The sequence below is a fragment of the Dipodomys merriami genome, unplaced genomic scaffold (assembly GCF_024711535.1).
Source record: "Dipodomys merriami isolate MVZ:Mamm:240054 unplaced genomic scaffold, mDipMer1.0.p SCAF_275, whole genome shotgun sequence".
NCBI classification, from domain to species: domain Eukaryota; kingdom Metazoa; phylum Chordata; class Mammalia; order Rodentia; family Heteromyidae; genus Dipodomys; species Dipodomys merriami.
Window position 1 is genome coordinate 1127895 of NW_027204215.1, and position 27687 is coordinate 1155581.

The 27687-nt window shown below is 47.1% G+C and overlaps 1 protein-coding gene across 12 annotated transcripts in view; it reads left to right on the plus strand.

The window, feature by feature from the left end:
- Positions 1–27687, plus strand: part of LOC138837777 (death-inducer obliterator 1-like) — a 56191-nt gene that overhangs the window by 5560 nt on the left and 22944 nt on the right. For 2 of the 12 annotated variants that reach the window (XM_070036788.1, XM_070036787.1), the window contains exons 1-6: positions 5601–5740; positions 15654–15795; positions 18411–19230; positions 19798–20119; positions 23084–23296; positions 24254–24467. In XM_070036788.1, coding sequence (XP_069892889.1) covers positions 5723–5740; positions 15654–15795; positions 18411–19230; positions 19798–20119; positions 23084–23296; positions 24254–24467 — 1729 coding nt within the window. In that variant the 5' untranslated portion in view covers positions 5601–5722. The other 10 variants (XM_070036777.1, XM_070036778.1, XM_070036780.1 and 7 more) reach the window with 10 other exon arrangements.

Sequence of the window (27687 nt, forward strand, 5' to 3'; positions counted from 1 at the left end):
ACCTTAATTGACCATCACATGAGGTCAGATTTTGAACTCCCTGTATGTTCTGGTCATTAGTGCCTTTTCAAATATATAGCTAGCAAAGATTTTCTCACATTCTGTAGGCTGTGTCTTGATGCCATGGAAGGTTTCCTTAGCTGTGCACAAGGTTTTTAGTTTCATGAAGTCCCATTTGCCAGTTCTGCTCTTGCTGAGGCTGGAGTCCTATTCAGGACATGGCTGCCCACGCCTCTTCCAGTGTTTTCCCATGGTGGTTTGAGAGTTTGAGCAGTTATATTAAGAAATAGAACTTTGAATTGATTGTAGTACCGGACAAGGGACAATGATCTAGTTTCAGTTTTCTACATGGGGAGTTTCTTACTCTTAAATTGCTTTTCTGTCAAAATCTGTGAAAGGCTTTCTTTTTTTTCTTTCTTCATGTGTTCCTTTAAAAACTGGAGGTAAAAACATATTTAAGAAATGATTTTGGGGGGGGCTGGGAAGGTGGCTCAGTGGTAGAGCGCTTGCCTTGCATGCCTGAGGCCCTGGGTTCGATTCCTCAGCACCATATATGCAAAAAGAAAAAAGCCGGAAGTGGCGCTGTGACTCAAGTGGCAGGGTGCTCGCCTTGAGCTGAAGAGCTGAGGGACAGCGCCCAGGCCCAGAGCTCAGGCCCCACAACCGGACACACACACAAAAAAAATGTTTTTTTTTTAATGCCTTCTGAAGTTGAATTTACTTTTCACTGAATTCAGGAAAAAGACATCTCAGGTTAGCATGAGACATTCTCAGAGGTAAAAGCAAATGGTTCTGTATTCATGTGTTTTATTTAATGGGTTTTATTATAAGGAAATATGAAAATACTTTATATTCTAAGTGTCTCTGGAAAATGATAGAACTGATAACACATCTGGATTCAGTTTCCTGTTTTATATGCAGTTCCTTTTTGCTTCATAGATTGTCATAAATCTGTGTGTGGGTGTGTTATGTCTGCTCTTAGAACCCTTACAATGTGTATCCATATGCATACATACTTCTGTAGGTCTTGAGTAACCTACAAAGGCCAAAGAGATCAAGATCCATCTCTTCTTGGCTTTCTAGATAAGACAAGTTAGTGATGGCATAAGTCTCTAGTAACATTGTGTTTGAATTGTCTGTACACCATTAATGGGAGTCATTTCTTCTCCCATATTTTCTATTCTTTTATCTAAAGAAATTGCTTCAGTTATTACCCAAACATATATGTCCATTACATATCACAGCTGACTTTCTGAAGTTCTTTGAAGTTGAAGCAGTTTAGGTTGGAGTCCTATGTTTTTCTATGAATTGTTTTATTTTCTTGCTCTTTTTCAGCTTTCCAGTCCCTTATCCCTCCCAGTGCACACTGCTACTGTGATGGTTGGTTGTCAAAACAGCATTCAGCTTACCTCAATGGGTACTTTCTGAAGCTGCCTTTTCTGATGGTGCTATTAGAATGCAGTATTTGCACTTACTGTCAAAGATCTGCCTGAGAATTTTCACCCGCTGTGTTCTTTAAAGGGGAGTGGAAGAATAGTGCTGTACTGTGCTTTTTGCCTCTGGGAGAAGAGCTAAGTTGATTGTGAGTGGGTTGTTCCCAGAACGTAGATTCATCTAGAGTTAACAAATAGTTAACTGTTGAAAAGATAGCTGGTCTTACAGAGAACTTGCTTAGCATGTGTCATATCCTGGGTTCAAAATTAACAGAGCTATCTGGTCCGTCTAAATTTTCAGCAGAACATGTTCTACATCTGTAGACTTAACTAGTTGTGGTCTGAAATATTCAGAGAGCCAGATGTGATGATGGTGTTTGTCTCACCTTAGGAGCTGAAGCAGAAAGAGTGAGAATCAAGGCTAGCCTGAGCTCCACCATAGTGAAACTCTGAGACATTCTCTCCCCTCTACCCCCATACTCCCTCTGTGTCTCTGTCTCTCAGGAAAACTGAAGTGGTATTGAACACAACTGACCTTTTTAAAAATTGTTCCCTAAACAATATATCATAGTATCCATCTAGCATTTACATTGTGTTAGGTGTAAGGGTAAATATCCAGATAACTTATCTCTAGATGTTGCATATAGGTTCTATGTAGATAAGTCAAACCACTTTACATAGAAGACTTGGACCTCTTCAGATTTGGAGATTCTGGGTACGAGGACTGGGCTGCTCTGGGGAATCTGTAGTCTGTTCCTAATGAATGGTTGGGGGTGTCTTGCAATTAATCTGCTCATGCTCCTGTTTCATTCCTTAAGTGTTAAAAACATGGCTCTTAAGTACCAAGGTCCGTAGCTGCTGGGCCCTGGAAAGAGGAAAGAACATACCCTGCTCTGGTAAGAGTCTGGCTGCGTGTGCTTCTGCAGGGGTCAGCCACAAGAGCATGGCAAGCCCTGTGAGCACTGGCCCTGCTATTGCTGTCCCCAAGTTGTGAGCAGTTTCTACTGGGGCCCTCCAAACTGGGAGGCCCAAGCAGAGGGCCTGAGAGGCCTGAGGTGTCTGGTGTTTGGATTCCAGTCCTCCCCTGCCTGTGCCCCTCTTCCATGTCCCCTCCTGCCTTCCCTACTATTTGTTCTTTCCCTCCTCCGGAGTCCTGGTGCACCAGGTCTGTGATCACAAGTGAGTTCATCAAAAGCTGGCGGCGTGAGTCCCTTTTTGGCCACTGCTGGCTGCTTCTGCCTTAGTGTTCTCATTTGGGATTGGGCATTTTGCGGGGCCAATCCCGGAACAGTGTTCACACAGGCTGTTCTGCATGGGCTTTTTTTAGTTCTAATTTTTTTCTAAGACAGTCTGTGTAGCCTGGAATTTTAGATCCTCCCGTCTCTGCCTGTGACCGCCACTATACCCATCTTAAAAAGGATTATGGAGCCAGGCGCCAGTGGTTCATGCCTGTAATCCTAATTACTCAGGAGGCTGACAGCTGAGGGTCAAGGCAAGATAGCCTGTGAGACTTTTTTTTTTGGTCAGTCATGGGCTTGAACTCTGGGCCTGGGCGCTGTCCCTCAGCTCTTCAGCTCAAGGTGAGCACTCACCACTTGAGCCACAGAGCCACTTGTGGTTTTCTGGTGGTTTACTGGAGATAAGGGTTTCACAGACTTTCCTGCCAGGGCTGGCTTTGAACTGTGATCCTCAGATCTCAGCCTCCTGAGTAGCTAGGGTTACAGGTGTGAGCCACCAGCTCCTGGCTTGTGAGATTCTTATTTCCAATTAATAAGAAAACCAGAAGTAGAGCTATGGCTCAAAGTGGTAGAGTGTTAGCCTTGAGCAGAAAAAGCTCAGGGACAGTGCCCAGGACCTGAGTTCAAGCCCCAGGACACACACAGCAAAAGAGTGGATTATGGAACTCCAGCCCTGTGCTTTGGAATTTCTCTGGCTCTGAGTGGGGTGTCCATCTAGTAAGCTTCTGCCCTGCTGGCCGGCCAGCCCCTGGAGCACTTTCAAGCTGTGTCTAGGTTTTGGTGGTGCATTGAAGGACTTAGGAAATAATTGTTTTTCCCTTCTCTTTATGTTTTAAATGGATGGTATCCAAAGGAATTTTAAGTCCAGATAATTTGTCTTCTGGGTTTTACTTTCTTTTTTTTTTTTTTTTTTGGTGGGGCTGGGAGCTTGAACTCAGGGCCTGGGCACTGCCCCTGAGCCTCTTCGTGCTCAAGGCTAGCACTACCACTTGAGCTACAGTGCCACTTCTGTCTTTTTCTAAGTGGTTTACTAGAGATAAGATTCTCATGGACTTTTCTGTCCCGGCTGACTGATCTTCAGATCTCAGCCACCTGAGTAGCTAGAATACAGGTGTGAGCCATGGGTGCCTGGCGGGGTTTTACTTTTAAAATAGGTTTTTAGGAGTTATCCCTTGGCTAATAGTTTAATTTAATAATACCTCTACATTTTCGTCTTTTTCTCTATGGAGAGGAATGACAGCAAATAACCAGGGAGGAGTGCCCAAACAGGGTGGGAGGGAGGGAGACCATACTGCTTCCGCTCCCTTCCCGTTCCCTGGGCTTTGAGCTTGTAGTTCCTGGTCTCCCCTTTCTATTCTGCCAGCGCTTCTTTTGAAGGCCCGGTCTGAAACTGCACCCCCAAGTTAAAAATCTAAAGACTCACCTTGCTGAAAAAACTTGCTCTGGGTCTTGCTTCATTTAAAGAGCCTCAGCCAAAGAGGCTAGGTGGAGGACTGAGGGGGTCCAGGTCCACCTCCTCCTGCCCATCTTCCAGGCGCTAAACTCCCTGCCTACCCCGGGTTTGCAGACCAAACCTCCCTCAGATGAGGAGGAAGCGGGGCCTCCCCCGCAGATCCCACCAAGGCCGACCGCAGCTGCGGGAGCCGGTCTGGTTTTGTTGTTGTTTGGTCGGTCGTGGGCCTGAACTCCGGCCTGGGCGCTGTCCCCCGGCTCCCCGGCTCCCGGCTCCCGGCTCCGGGCCGGCGCTCTGCCACGTGACCCACAGCGCCACTGCCGGCCTTTTCTGCTTCTGTGGTGCTGAGGACTCGAACCCAGGGCCTCGTGCATACGAGGCAGGCGCTCTACCGCCGAGCCTCCCCAGCCCAGGCAGTCCGCAGTGCGTGCCGCCCTGGGAGCCGTTCCCCGAAAGCCTCGGCGGCCCCTCCGGGGGGCCGTGGCCCCGGCTGCCCGGGGCGGGGGCGGGGGGCCGTGTCGCCGGCGGCGCGAGCCCGCGCCCGGGGAGTGACGTCCGGGCCCCTGTCCCGGCGGCCCGGGCGCCGAGGGAGTGGCGCGGTCCCCGGCTCCAGGGGTCGGACGCCCGGGGCCGCCCCGGGAAGTTCCCCAGGCGGCGGCCTCTGCCCGCTCGGCACGCCCTGGGGCTTCGGCCCGAGACGCGGCGGCCTAGAGCGGCCCCGCCCGCGCGCGCGCGCGCCTGCGCCCGCCGCCCTCCTTCGGCGCCCGGGCGCCGCTCTAGCCTCGTCGTCTCGGTGGCCGCCGCCCGTCGCGCGCCGCACCGATCCGGCCCCGCGGCGGCGTCGAAGTGGCTGCGGGCCCCGGCGGCCACGGTGAGTGCTCGGGCTCGGCGGGGAGGCGGGCGCCGAGCGGGCCGCCCTCGGACGCGGGCGGAGCCGGTGCCCAGCCCGGCGGCGGGAGCCGAGCCCGCGCGGAGCCGCTCCCGCCGGGAAGATGGCGGCCGCGGGCCGCCGGGCGCGGCCTCGGGCGTCACGCTCGCGGGCCGGGGTCGGCCGGGCCCCGGCTCCCGCCGCACCGCGGGCTGTGGTGCGGGGCGCCTTGGCGCCCTCGGGTGGGACCGGCGGCGGCCCGACCCCGGCGGCCCGGGGCTCCCTTCCGGCCCGCGGACGCCGTGGGCGTTGGGCCGCCGAGAGCGGCCGGCCGGGCGTCCCGAGGAGACGACGCCAGTGCCAGGTGAAGTGCGCCGGGCCGCCGCCCGCCCGCCCGTCCCCGTCCCCCGTGCCCTCCCCGCCTCCCCCCTGCGCCGCGCGGCCGCGGGCGTCACAATGGCCGCCAGGAGCCGGGCCATTGTGCGCGGCCCGTCCACGCGGCGGCCCGGCGGCCTCGTGTGGGATTGGCGTTTGTCGTCGGCGAGCCGGAGGACCCGCTGGTGCCCCCCGTGCGGAGCGGCCCCAGGACCAGCCCTGCGGTGCGTGGGGGCGGCGATTGCGGCGCCGCGGGCCTCCCCGGCCGCGCTCTGGGCGCCGCTCCCAGCCTGGGGGACGCTGACGTCCTTAGACGTTTCCCCCAAGGGAAGCCCCTTTCGAACTTGGGACCTGAATGGCGGGGCTCCTCACAGTACGCACTAATGCTCTCTTTATGGCTAGTGTTCCGTGACTACGAGGGTCTGTGCTTACCGGCCAAGGCGGCCTGCTCATTGGGAAAGAGGTCAAAGCACAGTCTGAATTCAGTTCATGTTGTGTAAGTACACAGACTTGTCTGTCTGTGAGGAAGGCCGTGTTCCTCAGGCTTGGGGGGGGGGGCGGTGGCAACTTTGTGGGAAATAAGGAAAGTTGGATGGGTAGTTAGTTAGTTGTACATTTTTAAAAGAATTTTGTAGCTGTACTTGTGCAATTTATTGTGATTAACCTGTATGTAGATGAAGTACAAATAGGCATTGTCCCTGCTTATTTCACCAATGGTAATTTGTACCGTTTTGTACCTCTCCTTTAAGGTGTCAGATTTAGGTTCTGGGTTTTGATTTTTCATATGATTGTATTTATCTTTATAAAAAGATGGATTATGGAAGTGGCATTGTGGCTCAAAGTGGTAGACTGCTGGCCTTGAGCAAAAGAGCTCTGGGGCAGTGCCCAGGCTCCAAGTTCAAACCCATGACTGACAAAAAAAAAGAAGAAAGAAAGGTGAATTAATTTTTCCTTCAATAAAATGATTGGTATGCTTGGGTTACAAAGGTAATAGAGATAAAGTTTGAGTAACATATAAAAACTGTTAAACACACTTGAAGGGGAGCCCTGCTGTGTTCATAACAGGTGTGCATTTGGGGGGATGTTTCCCTGTAGGCTTCTTGTCACCACTGTTTTCACCCTGTGGTGGGAAATCCATGCATGGCAGGAAATATTGGGATTCATCATCCTTTGTTATTTTTATGTATTTATATATTTTGCTGGTCCTGGGGCTTGAGGGCCTGGGCCACGGTCCCTGAGCCTCTTTGTACTCAAGGTTAGTGCTCTTACCACTTGAGCCACATCACCACTTCTGGCTTTTTTTTTTGTCAGTGATGGCACTTGAACTCTGGGCCTGGGTTCTGTCCCTCAGCTCTTCAGCTCAAGGCTAGCACTCTACCATTTGAGCCACAGTGGGATTTCCAGTTTTCTGGTGGTTAACTGGAGATAGAGTCTCATGGACTTTCCTGCCCAGGCTGGCTTTGAACCGCCATCCTCAGATCTCAGGCTCTTGAGTAGCCTGGAGCCTGAGCCACTGTCACCCAGCCATCATCCTTTATGTCCTAAATAACTTCATCCTGTGGGTGTTTCTTGATTTTTCAAACTAGTCATCTCATGACAAACATTAGTGTTCATTTTGTCACCTTTGGGGGGGGGGCCTGGTGTGTACACCCTCATAAATTAATCTTAAGTAAAAGGGAAGCAGTCCTACATCTCCCTAAGACAGGGTTGACACTCTATCCCCTATACCTAGCATTTAAGCAAATGGTGGTAAATACATGTTAAAAGAAAGTCATTTTAGCCAGGTGCATATCTTCAATCCTAGCTAATTTGAAGGTTGAGATATGAGGATTGTGGTTCAAAACCAGTCCAGGCAGGAAAACCTGTAAGACTCTTAACCTCTGATTAGCCTCCAAAAAGCTGGAAATGGAATTATGGCTCAAGTGTTAGAAGTGCTGCTAGCCTTCGGCAAAACAAGCTCAGGGACAGCATCCAGACCCTGAATTGAAGCCCCAGAGAGGAGAGGGACTCACTTTAGAGGGCCCGATTCTCCAAACTCTGCCAACAGATCCTGTCACTTTGATGAGTGATATTGACTTGTTGCATATTTGCTAAGTTTGGTGCTGATTTGGCACTTGACCAAATCGTGCTTTGGAAAACCTTTTAGGAAACACACTGGCATTGTCCCAGCCTATTTCACCAATGGTAATTTGTACTTTGCATATGCCGCCTAATTCACTAAAAGACTGGTTGTAGCCAGGATTAAACACTTTAACGCCTATCCTCTCATACTTGCCTGCCCACGGACTTGCCCTGCCCTGCCTAGCCTAAATGGCTAGGGTTGAAAAGGAATCGTAGGGGAGGTCTGCTGCTGGGAGTAGGATCTGGAATAAGGAATCTGATCTGTGCCTAGAGAGCTGTCTGCCAGAAGCCCTCAGGCCCTCACCCCAGCGGAGATGAACTGGTAGACAGGAACTCTGGAGTTGTTAGATTGTAACTTGAAAACAATAGTGTTTTTCTCTTTTAACATGTCTTTAGTAGTGACATATCCTGTCTTGTCACTTGTGCCACTTGTCTGTCCCCATGTACCACTGATGAGTAAGTTACTGGAAAGTTACGTCTTCACTTCCTCAGAAGCCTTGACTGGAACTCAGCTATGCATAGATTTACAAAAGTTGGTACAAGAAATCCTGTTACTGGCACCAGCACTCCTTGTTGAAAACATTGGATGTTCTCACTGCTCCCATACCTATCAATCAGTAAAAGTAGACATTGACCTTGACCAGTCTCAGGGAAGGGAAAGATCATTCCAGATGAAATGCAAAGTTGAAACCAAAGGAGGAGGGTGCAATGCTTGGTAAGAAATGTACGCATTATCCTGCCCATGTAATTGTAACCCCTCTGTACAGTATGTTCACAAATAAAATAAAATTAAATCAAAAAAAAAAAAGAATCCAGGCAGAGAAAAGAAAAAAAAAAAGAAATGCAAAGTTGTTTCCTGGCTTGATTTTCCAAGACCCCTTAGGCTGACCTTCATGGGTGAGCTCATGGTTCTGTGGATCACAGTTTGAAGCCTGCCCAGGCAAGAAAGCTAGAGAAACGATCTCCAATTAACCAGCAGACAGCTGCAAGTGGAACTGTGGCTCATGCCTGAAATCATAGCTACTCAGGAGGCTGAGATCTGAGGATCGAGGTTCAAAGCCAGACCAGGCAGGAAAAGAACATGAGACTCTTATCTCCAATAAACCACTCAGAAAACGGAAGTGGCACTGTGGCTCAAGAGATAGAGTGTTCACCTTGAATAGCTGAGGGATCAGGCCCAGGCCCAGAGTTCAAGTTCCACAACTGGTTGAGAACACTAGCCTTGAACAAAGGTGCTTAGGGACAGTGCCCAGATCCTGAGTTCCAGAATACACATACAGGTATGCACTCGCATACCCTAGACTTTAGGCTGTGGCCAGAGATCCTGATAACCTCATAACTACAGCTCTGCCTCCTAGAGTAAATGCTTCTAAGAGAAGGCTTATTCTAAATTTAGGTAGCAGGCTTCTCTGAGTAATCACTGGAAACGCCATAAGAAAGGGCTGGGAGGGAGGAGATTAAGTACTGCAGCATTGCTAACCACTGTCCTTGGAACCCTGACTGGGTGAAAGAGTAGATCCAGCATCAGCCCTTCCAGTCACACCTGGGATCTCTGTGCTCTGTTCCCTCCACACCAGCCACTGTAGCAGAACTTAGTACTCCTACCTCCCCCCCCCCCACGACCCCAATAACTTATTTTTTTCCTTTTCCTCTTTTTTTATTGTTTCAAATAAAGGGGTTTCAACCTAATATGTCCATATAGATTTTTTTCCAAGTCCAGAGCAATTTAAAAAGGAAGCTGACCTTTAGTGTTGTTCTGCAAATCTTAACTGACCACAGCTGGTTTCTTACATCTGTATATCTATCTCTAGTTGAAGTAATACTGTCACTGTCATTTAGCTTTTGAAAACTCAGTATAACTCTGAGAATCACAGTGAAAAGGACACATAATGCTTTATTAGTGTTGTGTGATAGCTTTCATCAAACCACCTTTTGATAGTTACTCTCAATAGCAATTAAAAATATTGTTGAGAAGAGTTGAAAAGTAATTGATCCTCAACATCTGGGAAAGTAGATTTTGTTTATGAAGATAAACATACATACCCTCTCACTGGGTCTAGCAGCACTTCTATTGCAGTAGGGAAAAGGAAAAAGGACAGAGATGGATAGGGCCATTGAGTTAAACCCCCAACCAGTCTAGTACACTTGGAGCACAGAGACGGACAAAAGTGGATATCGAGTCATGCCATGGCAGGTAGGTCAGAGGAGGGATCAGAATATCTGTAACTACTGGAACCACAGACTGTGTCTTCTGTGTTCACAGCTATTCCTGGAAACGAGGGCCCTTTTTGACAGCATGGATACTAAAGGATGTATATGTAGTTTGTACTGTTGAGTCAGATTCTGTGTAGGTCCTGGTGGCCCAAACAATGTGTGTGATGGATGAGCATGGTTTTTGCTACTGTGTACCTTGGGGTTCCATGCCAGGAATACTGAGCACAGCAGCCTGTGGTTCAGAGGTGATTGCAAGTAGCTATTTCCGAGGGCAGGAAGGGAAGCTTTCCACTTTCCAGATATTGTTTGAATTTTCTAGGCATATTCTGATTTGCTACTTGTAATGTTTACAAAGCAATTAAATTTTTTTCTTGGGTAATCTTTTACTTTTCACAAAGAACTTTAGTATCTTCTGTGTTCCCTCATCTACATAACAAAATGTCATCTAGACAAAAGACCCTTAATGAGTCAGAAGTCAAAATGCAGAATTGCCTCCAAGTTTAAAATTGTTTTAAATACTGTTTGGTGGGTAACTGAAGTTCAAAGGACTTGATGTTTTGCCCCCAGGTGGGCCAAATAGTCAGTTAACTTTTTGGTCTGCAGTCTTTGTTGTTTTCCTGGGTTGTCTGGCTGAATACAAGGACTTTACTGTAATTACTACATTTCAAGGTGCCTCAGAGATTGATCCCTGGAGGTTGTGTTAAATCTAGTTTACATTATTTACCTCTACAGAATTAGAGTATTAACGTGTTCTTGTAATTATTATGTTTAATTATGTGTGTGATATTATGTTTAATTGTGTGTGTGTATGTAAAGCCATGCACCTCTAATGTTTAAATAAAATATATTGTATGTGCACTCTGGTTGTGGGACTTGAGCCTCGACACTGTCCCTGAGCATTTTTGCTTAAGACTAGCACTATGGATTTTTAGTGCTTAATTGGAGATATGAGCCTCGTGGATTTCCTGCTGGGCTGGCCTTGAACTATAATCCTCCCATCTCATCCTTCTGAGTAAGCTAAGATTACAGGTGTATGCCACTGACACCCAAATTTAAAATATTTTAATACTGTATTAATGTTTTCTGTAATAATTAGTAATTAATAGGAGTTTAAGTAATATTTACCATTTTGGAGGTTGTGTTTTACTTCTTTAGTTAATCCACTGTGGCGGGTAATGTTTTGCTGAGTTGGGGGATCTGAAGGCAATTAGGGATGGTTGCAGAGCACTTCATTGAAGTCTCTGCCCAGGCACATACCCAGTAGAAATAACAATGTATATCCAGAGCTCTCTGTTGTGTTCTCAGGGGAACTTGCTGCAGTAATAGTCCAAGTGGTAAGCCTCCCTGAGTGAGCACCAGGACCCTGTGCTCCCGCTGAGGCTCCTAAGAATGCCTTGGTGAACCACTGCAGTGCTGATTTGACCCTCACATGTGCCTTCCTTTGGCTTCTCTGAAAGGAATGGTACACCCACCCCAGCAATGGGGACATAAGTGAAGACACATGGAGCAGTTCTCAGGCAGCTTCTCCAAATGAATGAGCCACAAGAAAACTAATTACTTCTTGCCATCGATAAAATTTGTGCTTTTGAGCCGGGCACCGGTGGCTCCCGCCTGTCATCCTAGCTACTCAGGAGGCTGAGATCTGAGGATCGCGGTTCAAAGCCAACCGGGCAGGAAAGTCCGTGAGACTCTTCTCCACTAAACCACTAAAAAACCGGAAGTGGCACTGAGGCCCAAGTAGTAGAGCGCTCACCTTGAGCTGAAGAGCGCAGGGACAGTGCCCAAGCCCAGAGTTCAAGCCCCACGACCGACCAAAAAATAATAATAATAGAATTGTGCTTTTGAGCCAAAATTTGAGTTTTGGGAAACTTATGTCTGCCATTGTGAACTTGATGGCTTCCCTGTAATTTAAGCAGTTCTCGGGCGATCTGTGCACATTCACAAATTTGCTTTCTTTTTATATGGTCTGCTTAATTCAGTAAGCTGCTCTTTCTAAATGACCCATTGGCATCATGTGGGTGAAAGATGCTAAAGTTTTGACAGATTTTCACCTAAGAACATGAAAAAATCATTGATGTGGTTTCAGAACCCAGCCGGTACTTGTTAATACCAAAGAATACCCACAATTGGGTGAAGAGATTGTTAAAATACTCCTCTCTTTTCTAATGGCAGACTTGTAAAGCAAGGCTTCATATATTTTATCCATATATATGTATCAGTAAATAGAATGTAGGGAGTCTGCTGTGTTTTATTTGGGCAGTACTGGGATTTGAACACTGGTCCTTGTGCTTGCACTCTACTACTTGTCATATCCCAGCTCTGGTTGTCATGTTTGTTTGTTTTGGTGCTGTCCTGAGGCTTGAACTCAGGGTCTGGGCACTGACTGAGCTGCTTTTGCTCAAGGCTAGTGTTCTACCACTTGAGCCACAGCTCCACCTCAGGATTTGTTTGATAATTTAGTGGAGATAGTTTCATAGACTTTCCTGGCTTTGAACCCCAGATCTCAGCCTCTTGAGTAGCTAGGATTACAGCGTGAGCCACTGGCACCTGGCTCCCTGCTATCTTTTATTAAACCAGAGATTTGCAAAATTATGAAACAGCACCATTGTGTGATTCTGGAAATAACATTCCTTTTCTCATTAATAAAATGTTAATGTGTAATGGACTTAACAAAACAGTTAATATTTAAATTTTTGGTAGTACCTATAGATGCACTCCATGTAAATGAAAGTTCGTTATACCCGTGTATGTGTATATAATGCGTTTGTGCATGTATATGTGTACGTGTATATATGTGTTGTGTGTGTGCACATATGTATGCATGTTACTTCTTTTTCAGTACTGAGGTTTGAACTCTGGATTTTGAGCTTGCCTGGCAGGCACTCATTTGCTTAAGCCATACTTCCAGCTCTCTCTCCTGGTTATTGGTGACATAAGGTCTGGCTTTTGCCTTGCCAGCCTGCTTCTTATAGTAACTGGGATGCAAGTGCATGCTACCACACTTGCCTTTTTCTGTTGAGATTCAGTCTCATACTTTCTTTGCCCAGAGGCCGGCTTGAACCACCCTCTCCCCAACGCTAGCCAGTAGGGTTACAGGTGCAAGCCACAGTGCTCAGCTGGGGTCTTCCTTCTTTAAAGAGTAGGAATAGGCACTAAGACCCAAAATACTTGAATTGCTTTTTTTTTTTTTTTAACCACTAAGACTTCATTGCATTACCCCTAGTTGCATTTAGTAGGAATGGGAATTAAGTAATTTGAAGTTCTTTTTGCAATTTTTGAAAAATGTATAATTTTTGTATTCGTTATTGTAAGGTGATGAACAGAGGAGTTATGGTTACATGTCAGAGTACATTTCTTTTTTTAACAATATCAGCCTTCCCTCATACTCTCAGTTTTTCTCTCCCACCCCCACCTACAGGTTGTATAGTTAGTTCATTTTCAACATTGTATCTAGTAAGTATCACTACTGCATTTGTTCACCCTTTGTCATACCATTTCTGTGCCCTCCCAAAGACAGATAAACAAAAGGAAAAGAAAAAAGTGCTAAAAAAAAGTGAAACAGATACTGATACCTGAAACCTAGATTGTTATTTTTATTTATTTTATTTGTCGGTCACGGGGCTTGAACTCTAGTGCCGAGTGCTGTCCCTCAGCTCTTCAGCCACAGTGCCACTTCAGGGTTTCTGTGGTTTACTGGAGATAAGTGCTTCACGGCCTTTCCTGCCTGGGCTGGCTTTGAAAGAGATCCTCATATCTTAGCTCCTGGAGGGCTGGGATTTCAGGTGCTCCGCTCAATCTAGAATTTTAACTAACTTAGGAGGCTGAAATTTGTAGGGTCACAGCTAGGGGACAGCCAAGGCAAAAAATTTTCTAGATTCTTATCTCCATAATCTCAGTAACTAGCAAGAAGTAAAGCTGGTGGTGTGGGCTCAAGTGGTAGAATACCAGCCTAACAAGTATAAAGGCTCTGAGTTCAAACCAGTACCACCAAAAAAAAAAAAAAATAGAGGGGCTGGGAAGGTGGTTAAGTGGTAGAGGGCATGCCTTGCATGCCAGAGGCCCTGGGTTCCATTCCTCAGCACCACATAAGCCGGAAGTGGCGCTGTGGCTCAAGTGGTAGAGCACTAACCTTGAGCTGAGTAGCTGAGAGACAGCCGCCAGGCCCAGAGTTCAGGCCCCACGACTGACCCCCCCAAAAAAAATTTAAAATGTAGAAACATTTAGATTCTGTATACTCAGTGATAACCATTTGCACTTTTCCTTTCTGGGAAGAAAATATGAATATGATGTGGTTGCATTTCTCCATTGCAATTGTGCTATATAGTCTGTGCTATGTAGTACTGAATCGTAAAAGAAACTTTAACAATTTTATGCATATATTTTATTTCTTCCCACTTTAGCTTTGATATGTTTTTAATCTCATACAAAAAAAATTGTATTTGTTGATAAAATCATGAAAAACATTTGCAATATAAAATGATCTGTTCTGAATGCACTTTATCATTCTAATTGATAGAAATAACTGCATTTTTCCTTCTTAATTATATTCAGAACTGAAATCCAGAAACGTTTCAAATTCACATATAAATTGCTTTTTTTATGATTTTATTCTAAGAACATTTTAATTCCTTTCCCTTTATAAATGCTTAGTGTTGTAAAAAATACAATTTTATTTCCAGTTTTTTATTTTTTTGCCAGTCCTGAGGCTTGAACTCAGGGCCTGGGCACTGTCCCTGAGCTGTTTTTGCTCAAGGCTAGCACTCTACCATTGAGCCACTGTATCACATCCAGCTTTTTCTGTGTATGTGGTTCTGAGGAATCGAATCCAGGACTTCATGTATACTAGGCAAGTACTCTACTACTGAGCCACCTTCCCAGCCCTCCAGTGTCTTTTGAGTTTTGTTGTTGTTTTTTTCCCTACTACTGGGGCTTGAACTCAGTGCCCGCTTTTTTCATTCAAGCTTGTTACTGTACCACTTGAGTCACACCTCCATCTCTGGCTTTTTGCTCATTCGTTGGAGAAAATAGATTTGTCCTTCAGACTGGCTTCAGACCTGGATCCTTAGACCTTAGTGTCCTGAGTAGCTAGGACTGTAAGTATGAGCCATCAATGCCCAGTTTGAGTAATCTGAGCCCTCAAAGAAGGTCTCTTGGAGGCTATGGAGATCATGTGACTTAAGGCCAGTACCTGCCACCACACCACCTGCCTAATGAGAGTAGATAGGCAGTCTGAATGGCCGCTGTCCCTTTAAAGAAGAGCAAGTGTTTGTCCTTTGTCTTGGGTTGCTGGGGAGACCACAGTTAGCTGGAAGGCAGTTGGAGCAGTGGAGGCGGAGGTAAGAGAGAGGGGCTTTTGGGTCAGTGTGGTGAAGAGGTAGTGTAGAAACTGCCTACAAGCAAACGCATCTCCAGTGTTGATACTCAGATTATTTGAAAGAGGAAAGAAGGAAAAGGTGTTTTTCTAAACTTTACATTTTGTTAATGCACATAAACTAACCATGCTACATTGATGTTTAGTAAATGTAAAAGTCTTCAAACGTTCTTAGCTTTTAAATTAAAATGATTGTATAGTTAATAATAAGACAAAGTAATTACATGTAATATGTGATTATATACATACAGTAATTTTGTGTGCAAAGCTTTTTGTTTGTGTTTCACTGCCCTGTTGGATTTCTCTTGAGCTAGGTCAGCTCATCATCCCAGAGCCCTCTGTGATGCCTCTGCCTGCCTTTCCTGGACTAATCTAAAACTCATGGCTGGGCCTCACTGGGCCATCCTAGTTCTTCTGCCAGAGTCTATCAGTACTGCTTAACAAAGGGTCAGGATTTTTTTTCCTGATGCCTTTATAGGTCATTCAGAATGTTACTTGGAAAAATTGGCTTTTAAAAAAATTATTGTTGTGTGGTTTATAGTTACTTTAAGTGTATAACGTGTGTTTCATTTTCCTCCAGGTGCTCATTCCCCATCAGTATCTCAAGAGTCTCGCTTGTAGGAGCTTGAACCTTCTCAAGAGCAGTGACTGGCAGCAGTGTGACAAGGCCTGGTCATCTGCCGGGCCTGGGCCCAGCTTCCAGCAGCACCCAGACTTTCCAGGTAAAGTATCAGTATTATTACAACAGTGGCAAGAAAATAACATTTATATTCCCTTTTTTTTTTTTTATTTTTTGGGGGGGAGTCCGGTCGTGGGGCCTGAACTCTGGGCCTGGGCGCTGTCCCTCAGCTCTTCAGCTCAAGGCTAGCGCTCTACCACTTGAGCCCAGTACCACTTCCGGCTTTTTTCTTTTTGCTTATGTGGTGCTGAGGAATTGAACCCAGGGCCTCAGGCATTCAAGGCAAGTGCTCTACCACTGAGCTAACTTCCCAGAAGCCCCTATATTTCCTTTTAAATGGCACTAGTTATAATAAATGTGAAGTCGCATTTATATTTATTTGACATATTCTAATCTCTAATCCAGTTTTTAAAGTTTCTGATTATCGTTAAGAATTGATGATGTTTCTTTATCTTTGCAGTTATCTTATTCAGTGTATGGTGAAAGGTGGTCTGGGCTGGGCTGCTTTTTAAACTATCTTGAGTAGAAATGGAGAGTGTGGTTGAGGAATGTGGCTCAGTGGTAGAACCTGACCTTAGTTAAAAAAATTTTTTTGTGGGGCTGGGAAGGTGGCTCAGTGGTAGAGCGCTTGCCTTGCATGCATCAGGCCCTGGGTTTGATTCCTCAGCACCACATTAGCAAAAAGAAAAAAGCCGGAAGTGGTGCTGTGTCTCAAGGGGTAGAGCGCTAACCTTGAGCTGAAGAGCTGAGGGACAGCGCCCAGGCCCAGAGTTCAGGCCCCATGACTGGACCCAAAAGAAAAAAAAAATTTTTTTTTTTTTTTGTTGTAAATTTGGTGGTTTACCTAAACGGCAGACCCATTTTTACCACCCCCCAAAAAAATTCTAGCAGTAATAAGAAATTGTAACTAATGTGGTTTGGTAACTACTTTGCCATATATATTGATTAAGAAACAAATTCCACCTTGTCTTGTCTTTTGGAGGCCAGTACTTCCCCTGAGTAAAAGCAGTTCATTGTCACCAAGCTGAGCCCCATCTATTCACCCCCTTGGCAGGTCCTCAGTGCCCAGGTAGTTGGAGGGGTTTGCCCTATGACTTGCATTGCTGTTCGTTGAGCTGGGTCCTTCAACAACTGAGATCCCCTCAAGTAACCAAAGAGGTGATATACTCTCTCTCTCAGCCTAGTCTGGGTAACCTGGAGTGTGCAGCTTAAGGTTTACAGACTGATGGAGATGACTGGCAGGCAATTGCCACAGCCAAGTGACAGCTGTAGGAAGGACCAGATAGACCATCCAGGGGAAGACGTTACATGCTAGTAATCTTAAATTTCTATATTTTACGTTTTTTTAGGGTTTTCCTTTCATACCAGTCCTTTCTCTTGGATGGAGCATGGTGTAAAACTGACCATCATTAGCTTTTAGATGTGACTAAAAACCTGGAACAGCTAGGAAAAGAAGCCTCAAGGTAGTACCAGTTTTTTCCAGTTTTGTTGTTTTAGAAATAAAAGGCTTATATATATCCTTTAATCTTTAAAAAGAAAGTGAAAGAAAACAGAAGTAGACCCTGAAACTGTCACCTGAGTCGTGCACTCAGTAGAGCAAGTGAGGTCTAAGCCCTGCCTCACATCTGGGATCTGGGCAGTCTTTCCTGCACTTTGAGTCGCAAGGGTTATTCTGTACTCAGTTGGAGCATGGCTAATATGCAAGGCCCAAGACTGTCCTTAGATCAGGCTGGGGGGGGGGGGGATGGGCAGTGGGCAGGAGCAAAAGCCAGGACTGACTTGGCCAGCCCTCTCATGGGCAGCACCCAGAGAGGCACAGCATCCAGTGCTCTCTTGCTCCTGGGCAGCCAGCTCCATGCAAAGCACTGCAGGACTGGTGTAGACATCAGCACCACTTAAGCGTCTGTCGACTTCATTGGTCATGTCCTTGAACTGCTCCATAAAATTTTTTTTTTGGGGGCTGGGAAGGTGGCTCAGTGGTAGAGCACTTGCCTTGCATGCTCGAGGCCCTGGGTTCAATTCCTCAGCCCCACATAAGCAAAAATAAAAAAGCCGGAAGTGGCTCTGTGGCTCAAGTGGTAGAGTGCTAGCCTTGAGCTAAAGAGCTGAGGGACAGCGCTCAGGCCCAGAGTACAGGCCCCAGGACCGGACCAAAAAAAAAAAAAGAAAAAAAAATTTTTTTTTTTTTTTTGGGGGGGGAGGAGTCTGAACTCTGGGCCTGGGCGCTGTCCCTCAGCTCTTCAGCTCAAGGCTAGCGCTCTACCACTTGAGCCACAGCGCCACTTCCGGCTTTTTTCTTTTTGCTTATGTGGTGCTGAGGAATCGAACCCAGGGCCTCAGGCATGCAAGGCAAGCGCTCTACCACTGAGACACCTTCCCAGCCCTGCTCCATAAATTTTCTGCCCTTTTTGTAAAGATAAGTGTTCTAAGTAGTTAGATGGTGATATTACATGTTGGAGTTGTTGGCTGGATTTTAAATGGAGTATTTGCTGTGTACTACTAGAGTTTATGTACAACACCACTTTGAAAGTAGAAAAATGTCTCATTTCACTGTTGTTTCTAAGTTGCACTCCATAGATGCCCCTTGGTGTTTGATTCAAGGCTGTGTATTTTGATGGCTTGGTGGTTTGTTGTGATGTGATTGTCCTTTATTATTAGGTATGGATGACAAAGGGGACCCAAGCAGTGAAGAAGCACCTAAGGCGATCAAGCCCACAAGCAAAGAGTTCAGGAAAACATGGGGGTTTCGGAGAACCACAATCGCTAAGCGTGAGGGTGCAGGAGATGCCGAGGCGGACCCTGCCGAGCCCCAGCCCCAGCAGCACAGCCTCTCCCTGCGCCGCAGCGGGCGGCAGCCGAAGCGCACGGAGCGGGTGGAAGAGTTCCTTACCACAGTGCGCAGACGCGGAAGGAAAAGCGTACCTGTCTCCCTCGAGGACTCCGGGGAGCCTGCGTCCTGCCCCGTCACAGATGGGGAGACTGCCTCCGAAGGGAGCGTTGAGAGTAGCTCTGAAATCAGAAGTGGCTCTGTGCCCAGCTCCTCGGGGGTGAAGGAAGGCTCTGTCTCTGAAAAGGTCAGAGGGGGTGATGATGAGGAAGACACCTCTGACAGTGACAGTGACGGCCTTACTCTGAAGGAGCTCCAGAGTCGCCTTCGAAGAAAGCGAGAAGAGGGGTCCGCAGAGAGGCCCCCGAAAGGTACTCAGAATCGCCCGTGGAAGGAGCGCCCCGGTGACACTGTGGACACGGAGGCGGGCAGCGCCGGTGAGGACGCCACACCCTGCAAACGGGAGCCTGAGGCTGGCCAGGGGGCCGGGGCCCAGGCTTCCGAAAGTGACAGAGAAAATCTGTCTGAGGGAACAGAAACTCAAGGAACGGAAGATGAAGGCCCTGGGGACACAGGAAAACCCAAGCCCGAGTGTGAAGTTTATGACCCCAATGCTCTGTATTGCATCTGCCGCCAGCCTCACAACAACAGGTGGGTGGGTGGGTGGAGGGAGGAGAGGCGCTGCTGCTTTTAGCGTGAGCCACGGGCGGGACAGTAGTGAGGGCACTTTCCATGTGCTTTGATGCCAGAGTGCTTCAAAGCTGGGCTCGATGAGCAGCTTATTGAAAAAGGAAACAAAAGTGGGTACAGAGTGCCTCGCATCAGCCACAGGTAACCACCGAGTCGGTGTCCGACATGGCGTGAGTGGTGACTAGATTCCACACCAGGGTTGTTCGCTGGGGAGGGCGGGGGAGTGCTGTGGGCATCATTTGGTTGTGTGGAGACAACACACGGAAGACTCCGGGGCTTTGCATGTACCAGACAGGTGCTTTACCACTGAACAAGATACATCCCAGCTCTCTAGTTCAGTGTTATAAATATTCTAGCCAAAGGATGAAGCAGCTTTAGCTGAATTGTGATTAAGCCTTAAAAAAGGGGCATATGGGTATTCCTAGTTTTGTTCTCTCCATTTTTCTGTGTATTTGTATTTCATCAGGTTAAAAACAGTGGTGTCGGCTAGGGATGAACGGTTTGTGATGCATCATTGTGTCGTTTCAGGTTTATGATCTGCTGCGACCGATGTGAGGAGTGGTTCCATGGTGACTGCGTGGGCATTTCCGAGGCCCGAGGGCGGCTCCTGGAAAGGAATGGGGAAGATTACATCTGCCCAAACTGCACCATTCTGCAAGTGCAGGATGAGACAAACTCAGAAGCCACAGAGGAGCAGGAACTCAGATGTAGACCTGAAGGCGCTGACAGCACAGAGTGCACAAGTATAGGGACAGTGGAGCAGAAGTCTAGTGAGGACCAGGGGATAAAAGGTAGAATCGAGAAAGCTGCAAATCCCAGTGGCAAGAAAAAACTCAAGATATTCCAGCCTGTAAGTATTTGCCGAGGCAAACTCAAAGGGTGCACTTGATAGGCCGCAGCCTTGCCGTCGGCGGTGAGACCCACGGCCGGGGGCCTCCTTTGAAACACTCTCGGCCTTTGCAAAGGAGGCATGTGTCTGTTAGGAGAGCGTCTTCTGCTCCACTTCGGTCTCATCTCACCATCCCAGTGCCACCCTCTGCCCTCTCTCCCATTCTGTTACTGCCGGACCTTTTTTTTTTTTTTTTTTTTTTAAGTATTCTTTTTCTTTTTCTTTACATACTCTTGGTATTGTGTGTTGGCAGAATTGTTGAGCAAAGTGAGCCTGAGCCTCAGTATCCTTTTCACTGTCCTGTGCCAAGTATATGCTGTCAGCCTGCACTGCCCATGCTGACATGCATTGCATGGTTTCTGAAGTCTGACATTGATCTCCACTGTCCACTTGATGCCTTTGTGGGCCATAATTTTCACGGTTCCCACAGCAGCTCCGGCTCCTCAGGACCGCTGTCTCCTGCTCTCATGCATCTCCATTCCAGCTCCCACGGGAATGCCACTCAACACATTTTTGCAACGTCATATGGCCTACCTCACAGCCTGTCCTCCAGCAATTCTAGGGTCCCGACAAAGCCGAGATTTCTATGCTAGAGGCATCTCGGCCTTAACATTTACCATACTCACACTGTGTTAGCTGTGAGTGAGATCTGGGCTGTTTAACTTGGTGTGTGATAAAGATAATATGAGGGAAGTCAAGTGCTGGTGGCTCACATCTGTAATCCCAGCTTTTCTGGAGGCTGAAATCTGCAGATCATGATTCAAAGCCAGTTCAGGCAGGAAAGTCCCTGAGACTCTCGACTCTCATCTCCAATTTGCTACTCAGAATAAAATGGAAGTGACACTGTGGCTCAGGTGGTAAAGTGCAAGCCTTGAACAGAAGGAGGCTCAGCAGCAGGCCTTGAGTTCAAGCCCCAGGGCCAGCAGAAAATAGAGATACTATGAGGGATTTTGTAGAAAATGTGGCCCTGTTAATACTGCATTTAGAACAGTCATCAATGTCTTGAACTCTATTAACAATACATTTGACATGAGCTTAAATTTTATTCTAGGTAAAACTTAGATTCAATAGAGGAAAAACAATTGTTAAATTTTTAATTTGAGAAATGAGCTACTGCAGTAGGAAATGTGAGAGGACATGCTTGTGTGTTTTTCATCTGCACCATTAGGCATCCTTTAGAAAGTAAAGGCGGAAGTGGGGAAGGTGGCTCAGTAGTAGAGCGCTTGCCTTGCATGCATGAGGCCCTGGGTTCCATTCCTCAGCACCACATAAGCAGAAAAAAAAGCCAGAAGTGGTGCAGTGGCTTAAGTGGTAGAGGCTAGCCTTAAGCTGAAGAGCTGAGGGACAGCGCCTAGGTCCAGAGTTCAGACCCTACAACTGACAAAAAAAAAAAAAGTGAAGACAAGGCTGGGAAAGTGACTTAGTGGTAGAATGCTTGCCTTGCATGCATGATGCCCTGAGTTCAATTCCTTAGTAGCACATACACTGAAGAAGCCGGAAGTGGTACTGTGGCTCAAGTGGTAGAGTGCTAATCTTGAGCAAAAGAAGTTCAGGGACAGCACCCAGGCCTGAGTTCAAACCCCAGGACTGACCAGAAAAAAAAGAAAGAAAGAAAGTAAAGACAAGTAGGCTTCTGGTGGACTCTTCATGTCCTAATTCTGCCAACAGGTCTCCACAAACTTAGCTTAAACATGTGCATCCATGTTCCAGTTTGTGTGGTCAGAGCCTAGCATGTGTAGCTGAGTCCTGTCCTCAGGGCCTTCAAGAACTGCAATCGGACTGACTGTGGCTATTGGTTTAGTGTGTGCCTCCCATGCCATTTTTTAACTTTTTTCTTTTTTTGGGGGGAGGGGGCGGCTTGAACTCTGGGCCTGGGCGCTGTCCCTCAGCTCTTCAGCTCAAGGTTAGTGCTCTACCACTTGAGCCACAGCACCACTTCATTTTCTGAGCAGTGTATTGGAGATGGGAGTCCCATGGCCTTTCCTGCCCGGGCTGGCTTTGAACCGCGATCCTCAGATCTTAGCCTCCTGAGTAGCTAGGATTTACAGGCCTGAGCCACTAGCATCCTGCTCCATGTGATTTGGGGGGGGGGGAGGGTTGGTTGTGGGGGCTGAACTCTGGGCCTGGGCACTGTCCCTTAGCTCTTCAGCTCTTCAAGTGGCCTACCGCTTGAGCCACAGTGCCACTTCTGGCTTTTTTCTGCTTATGTGGTGCTGAGGAATCAAACCCAGGGCCTCATGCATGCAAGGCAAGCACTCTACCACTGAGCCACCTTCCCTGCCCTCCATGCAATTTTTATAGCATACTTAAACAAAACTAATGGTTTCTCTGAAATTCAGATTTGTTTCAAACCGATCTTGAACTCTCAGTCTTTCTGTCTGCCTCAGCCTCCCTAGTGTTGGGATTACAGGCATGCACCACCTTTCCTCGAGTTGAAATTTTAGATTTAGTTGGATATTCTATGTCTTTTGGGTTTTGTTTGTTTGGGGGGAGCAATCCTACTTTCACATCACAAGCCAGCCATGAAATCTATTATGGGGAAGTCCCAGTCCCCCTTTTAAGAAGTTTGATATGGCTTTTTTGACTTAATTATCTCAGTTAGGGCCACACATTTGCTCTATAATAGAATCTCACCATGGACGTGGAGGTGAATGCCCATGGGAGGGAACTGTACAAACTGCATGAGCCAAGAGCTACCTCAGAGTGCTGCTCTTGTATGATATGAAGGACAGTCACATCTTTCTGCCTCAGCTTCCTGTGTTGGGACTACAAGCTCAACTAGAGATCGATTTTGATGCATACAGAAAGTCGTGTTGGTCTCTCAGTTGAACAGTGGCAGCAGTCCTGTCACAGTGCTGTCACAAAGCACTCCGGCTGCAGGTGTTGCCACGTACGTTGTCTAAAGTCACCTGTTTTGCCCTGCAGGTTGTGGAGGCTCCCGGTGCTGCTAGATGCATTGGCCCTGGGTGCTCCAGTGTGGCACAGCCTGACTCAGTGTACTGCAGTAATGATTGTATTCTCAAACATGCAGCAGCTACTATGAAATTTCTAAGCTCAGGTAAAGAACAAAAACCAAAACCTAAAGAAAAGGTCAAGATGAAGCCAGAAAAACTCAGTCTTCCCAAGTGCAGTGTTCAGGTAAGCCGACCTAGGTCATTTTTTGAGCCATTGAAGGAGAAAATGCGCAGAAATGTTCTTGCCATAGGCTTGTCTTTTGGAGTATAGAGGACAAGGTATCAACATAATGCAGATCACCTTTAGTTGAGGAGTCCCTCACTAGTGAAAGATTAACATAAAAGCAGGAATGAGCAGCCTAGGCACTGTGGAAAACCAAGGATGCAGACTATAGCTTTTCAAGTTGGCATCTGTGTTTACCTGCCGAGTCTGTGCACAGGGCCCTTTAAGAGAGGGTGGCGTGGGCTCCAGGCAAGGTTAGGTGCCATAAGGCACGTCTCAAAATTGTCTTGTTTTTGTATTCCATGTGATTTGGCAAGAAGCAAAATGCATAGCACTCAAGTTGTTTTCTTAAACCCAGAGCCCTGGCCGGGGCTCATCTGGATGTGCCTTCACAGCCCATTCTGCTGTGACGAAGGAAGGCAGGCATGAATGATGCTGCTCAGGCGTCTGCTTGGTTATTTTCAAATGCTTGCCTGCCTTTAGATGACTTGGTCTTTGGGGCTGGTAATTTGGGATCTTAGAACTCCCTAAGAAAAGCAGTTCCTGTGTGCAGCAGAAGGGCAGCAGTGTGGACCACTGGGAAATAATCCCCTGAGAACACAGTTGTTGGTTATCTTCTTTCCACATCACTGCCCTCTGCTCCAGGTGTCGAGTGCATTCTCACACCCACAGGCAGGCCTGTTCCACCTTGCCCTCCCAAGTGCCTCGGCCAGTTCCATGTCAGGGGCCTTTATATGACCCCAAATATGTGGTTGCTGAGTATGTAGACAACGCACTGAGCATTTAAATGGGGTGCAAATCTGAAATGGGCGAGGGATTTGGGTGCCCCAAAGAAGCATTCCAACCTTGCTTGCTCAGGGAAATGCAGCAGAAGTGTCATTTCTGACCTTAATGACTGAAGTTTCACTGATTATGCAGGTAGGGATTAAAATCTCTTCTGTGCACAAGAGACCAGCTCCAGACAAAAAAGAAAACCCAGCCAAGAAGGTGATGGTGGCCCCTCCTAGAAGTGAAGCCTCAGGGAAGGAGGCAGCTTGTGAAAGCAGCACTCCATCCTGGGCAAGTGACCACAACTACAACGCCGTGAAGCCCGAGAAGCCCGTCGCAGCAGCGCCCACATTGTTGTGTAAATGTACGTATGTCCAGGGGCTGACCTCCAGGCCATCTTTCAGGCTCAGTGTAGCTGCCTGTGGCTGATCTGGGACCATGCGCGCAGCTGCTGTGTTTCTTAGTGCTGATGGTAGAGGCCACCTCAGTCTAGAAAGCCTCGGACCCAGGAGTGATTGTCAGTAGCCTGTGGACCTCCTGGTTTTTGTAGAATGCTCCGTGAACCTCACTCCTGAGTGTTTCGCCTTGGTGAAGCAATTCTTTATTCCAGGATCGGGCTCTGGTAAGTATTGGAGCAGAGCCTCCAGCAGCCCTGGGACTGCCCACGTGCCAGACTCACACTGTACAGACATCAGTAGTGTTATCACAGCCCTGCACAGAACTTGGGCAGTTTTCCACAGCACCTACTTTCTATACAACAGTCCTTGCTCTACTGTATGTTGTGATCCTCTCTGGAGATTAGTGTTACATCTGATGGCTGAAACGGTATTTTTCACTAGTTAGATCATTTTTAACTAGATAGGAAGGCTTATGTTCATGTCCAATTCACATCCATAAGTACACGTGCAAATTTTGAAGGCTATTACCACTGCTTAGCAGACCCCATAGTGAGTAACTGATGCCCTAAGGGTGAACGTTTCAGGACTCTTCTCCCCAGACTCCCCTGTTTCATTTCAAATCCATGAAATGAAGATGCTTCCTTCCAGTACATCTTCTGAAACCCCAGATTGGGCCATTGCACTTGGGTTCATTCTTGTTTCTCAGAAGTACATTCAAGTTAGTTTCTATTGATGTTCTCATCATAATGCTGTGGCCTTTAGAAGGCACTAGGTAAAATTGCCCTGAATTCCAGGAGTACAGATGTGTATTTTATTTCTTTTTGGTTGGCCTTTCAGCAAGTCTCCTCAAAGAGGGTATGTGCAGGTAGGTGCTAGGTTTCATGTGACTGAAAAAAAGGGGCATGTAGCCAGGCCAGGCATGGTGGCACAATCCTGTAAATGCTTCCAGAAGGCTAGGGTAGGGAGGAGGTCTGAAAGTTCAAAGTCAGCCTGGGCTTACGTAGTAAGACTCGGTCTCAAAAGAAAAAGAGAGAAAATGAGAATGTAAGAGGCTCAAGTCTTAAGAAATAGAATCACAAGTGAATTGAATTAAGTGAAAGATGCATTATAAGGGACCATAGTGCACCTTACGGTGTTACGTGGCAAAGTCCCTGCTCTCAAACGGCTACTGAATTAGTGCAGACTTAGTGACTTCATTTAAAAACAAGTGCTACTTATCTGGGTGGAAGGCAGCCACTTGAACACTGAGCTAAAATGCTTTAAGTTGGTTGTAGGCACATGAGAATAAAGGAAAGAAAACCACGGTATATCACAGCACAGGGGGTTGAGTATCTCCAGCTGCCCTCGAAACACAGGTGGTATTGAGGAGAGGAAAGTTGGCGAGGAGGATTGGGATTGTTGGACCCTAACAGTCTTGTTACTTGTAGCACGGAACACAGGTGTAAGGATTTCGGGAGTCAATGAGGAGGCCAGTTTCTAAGTTTGAAAGTTTCTTCTTTGACTCTTCTACCTCTTCCACTCAGCACTTCCTCAATGAAGCCAGTAGGCTTCAGGGGCAGAAAGTTGGGACAAAACACTTCAACATCTCAAAATCAAAACTGGACATCCAAAATAGAGCATGAATAAGGGCCCTGTGTCCGAAGGTGGTTGTTTCTGACCTCTTTTGTATTACCTCAGAAATGTCATCTTCCCAATGATTGGAAGAAGCGTAGGGTCATTGGTAAAGTGTCTGCTTCTCTCCCCCCAAACAGTTTCAGTAGCAGGCACATTCTCTTCCCCCGCAGTCCAGCGGGAGGCTCACCACACAGAGTTTGTGGAACTGCATCCCCACTGGCTGGCAAGCACACGGGGGGGGGGGGGGGGGGGCCTTGGAGTGAAGCCAATTCTACGAACACTTCCTTGTTCGCCTTTCTTGTGCATTGATGCATGTCTGGCTCACCCTGTGCATCTGAAGAGCCGCTGCAGCTGCTCCCGGAGGTCTGCAGCCACAGGGCCTCCCAGCGCCGCGCCACCCTGGGGTGGAGGCAGCGGCCCTGCATCGCCCGAAGCTTTGCTCCCCACACTCAGGTGACACGAATTCACGTGCAGTTGTTCCTCTGAGTTGCCTTTTAAAACTTCCCTGGAATTTCTGTGTATTTTCCTTAGCTTATAGAAACAATTGTCATTTAAAATTTTTTCTTTCCAAGAGCCTAGTGGTACTTTTTGGTTTCATGTCCTGTTTTTGTTTGTTTTTTGTTTTTTGTTTTTTTATTTCCACCTTTAATCCACCTGCCATTGTTGTCAGCATAAACCAACAAATGTTCCTGATTTACTAGAGTTCTCAAGTGGAATTCTGATGCAAATAATTACATGTATACTTCCTAGATTTGGGACTCACTAAATGGCTTATTAAAGGACCTAAAACACAGGATCTGAATAGGTTTTGGCAGAAAAACATTTTATCTACTGTGGAAACTAAAATGGAAAACCATAGCAACCTGCCAAGGCAAATCCTGGTGATTGGCTGTTTGTCTTCTCCAGAAAGAAGCATTTTCCTTTTGATGCATGTGCTGCTCAGACATCCAGGCTCTTTGGTGGTGGGCAGGGAGGAGATGGTTTCACCAGGGTACCTGGGCCTGGCTCCAGAAGCGCGTGCCACTGGAGCCCTGGAGAGACAAATGCCCAGGGTGAATGTGTGTTGGGTGGGGAGGGTAAAGAGCTCTAAAACTTGGAGGGGGTGTTTTTCCAGCTGCATGAGCCCTTTAGGTCTCCAGAACTTGAGTGGCAATAAGACGAAGTGGGAGAGCCAGACCACCAGACTCTGCATCTCTACCCCTTGAGGAAAAATACCCAGAATATTGATAAAGGATTTACTTTGACAGCTGTTTTTTAATACTCCACCCGAAATCTTCTTGGTTGTCAACAGTAACGTTCTTTTGACATATTAGTTGTTTGCATTTTATAGACAACTTCCAGGTGAGCCTACTTGGTACCATCCTGCAGCAGCAGCGTCCTTCAGTCTGCCCTGCTGCCCCTCCCCCCCCCCCCCCAAGGCTGGAGAGGTGGTGAGGGCTGATGTATCCAGCTCTGTGGAGTTCACCTGCTCCCAGTGACCTTTTTGGAGCAGTGGATCCACCCTAAATACTCTGTAAAGACAAACACTCCAGGAACATCCTTCGATGGCATTGCCGATGTCATGGCGCAGTC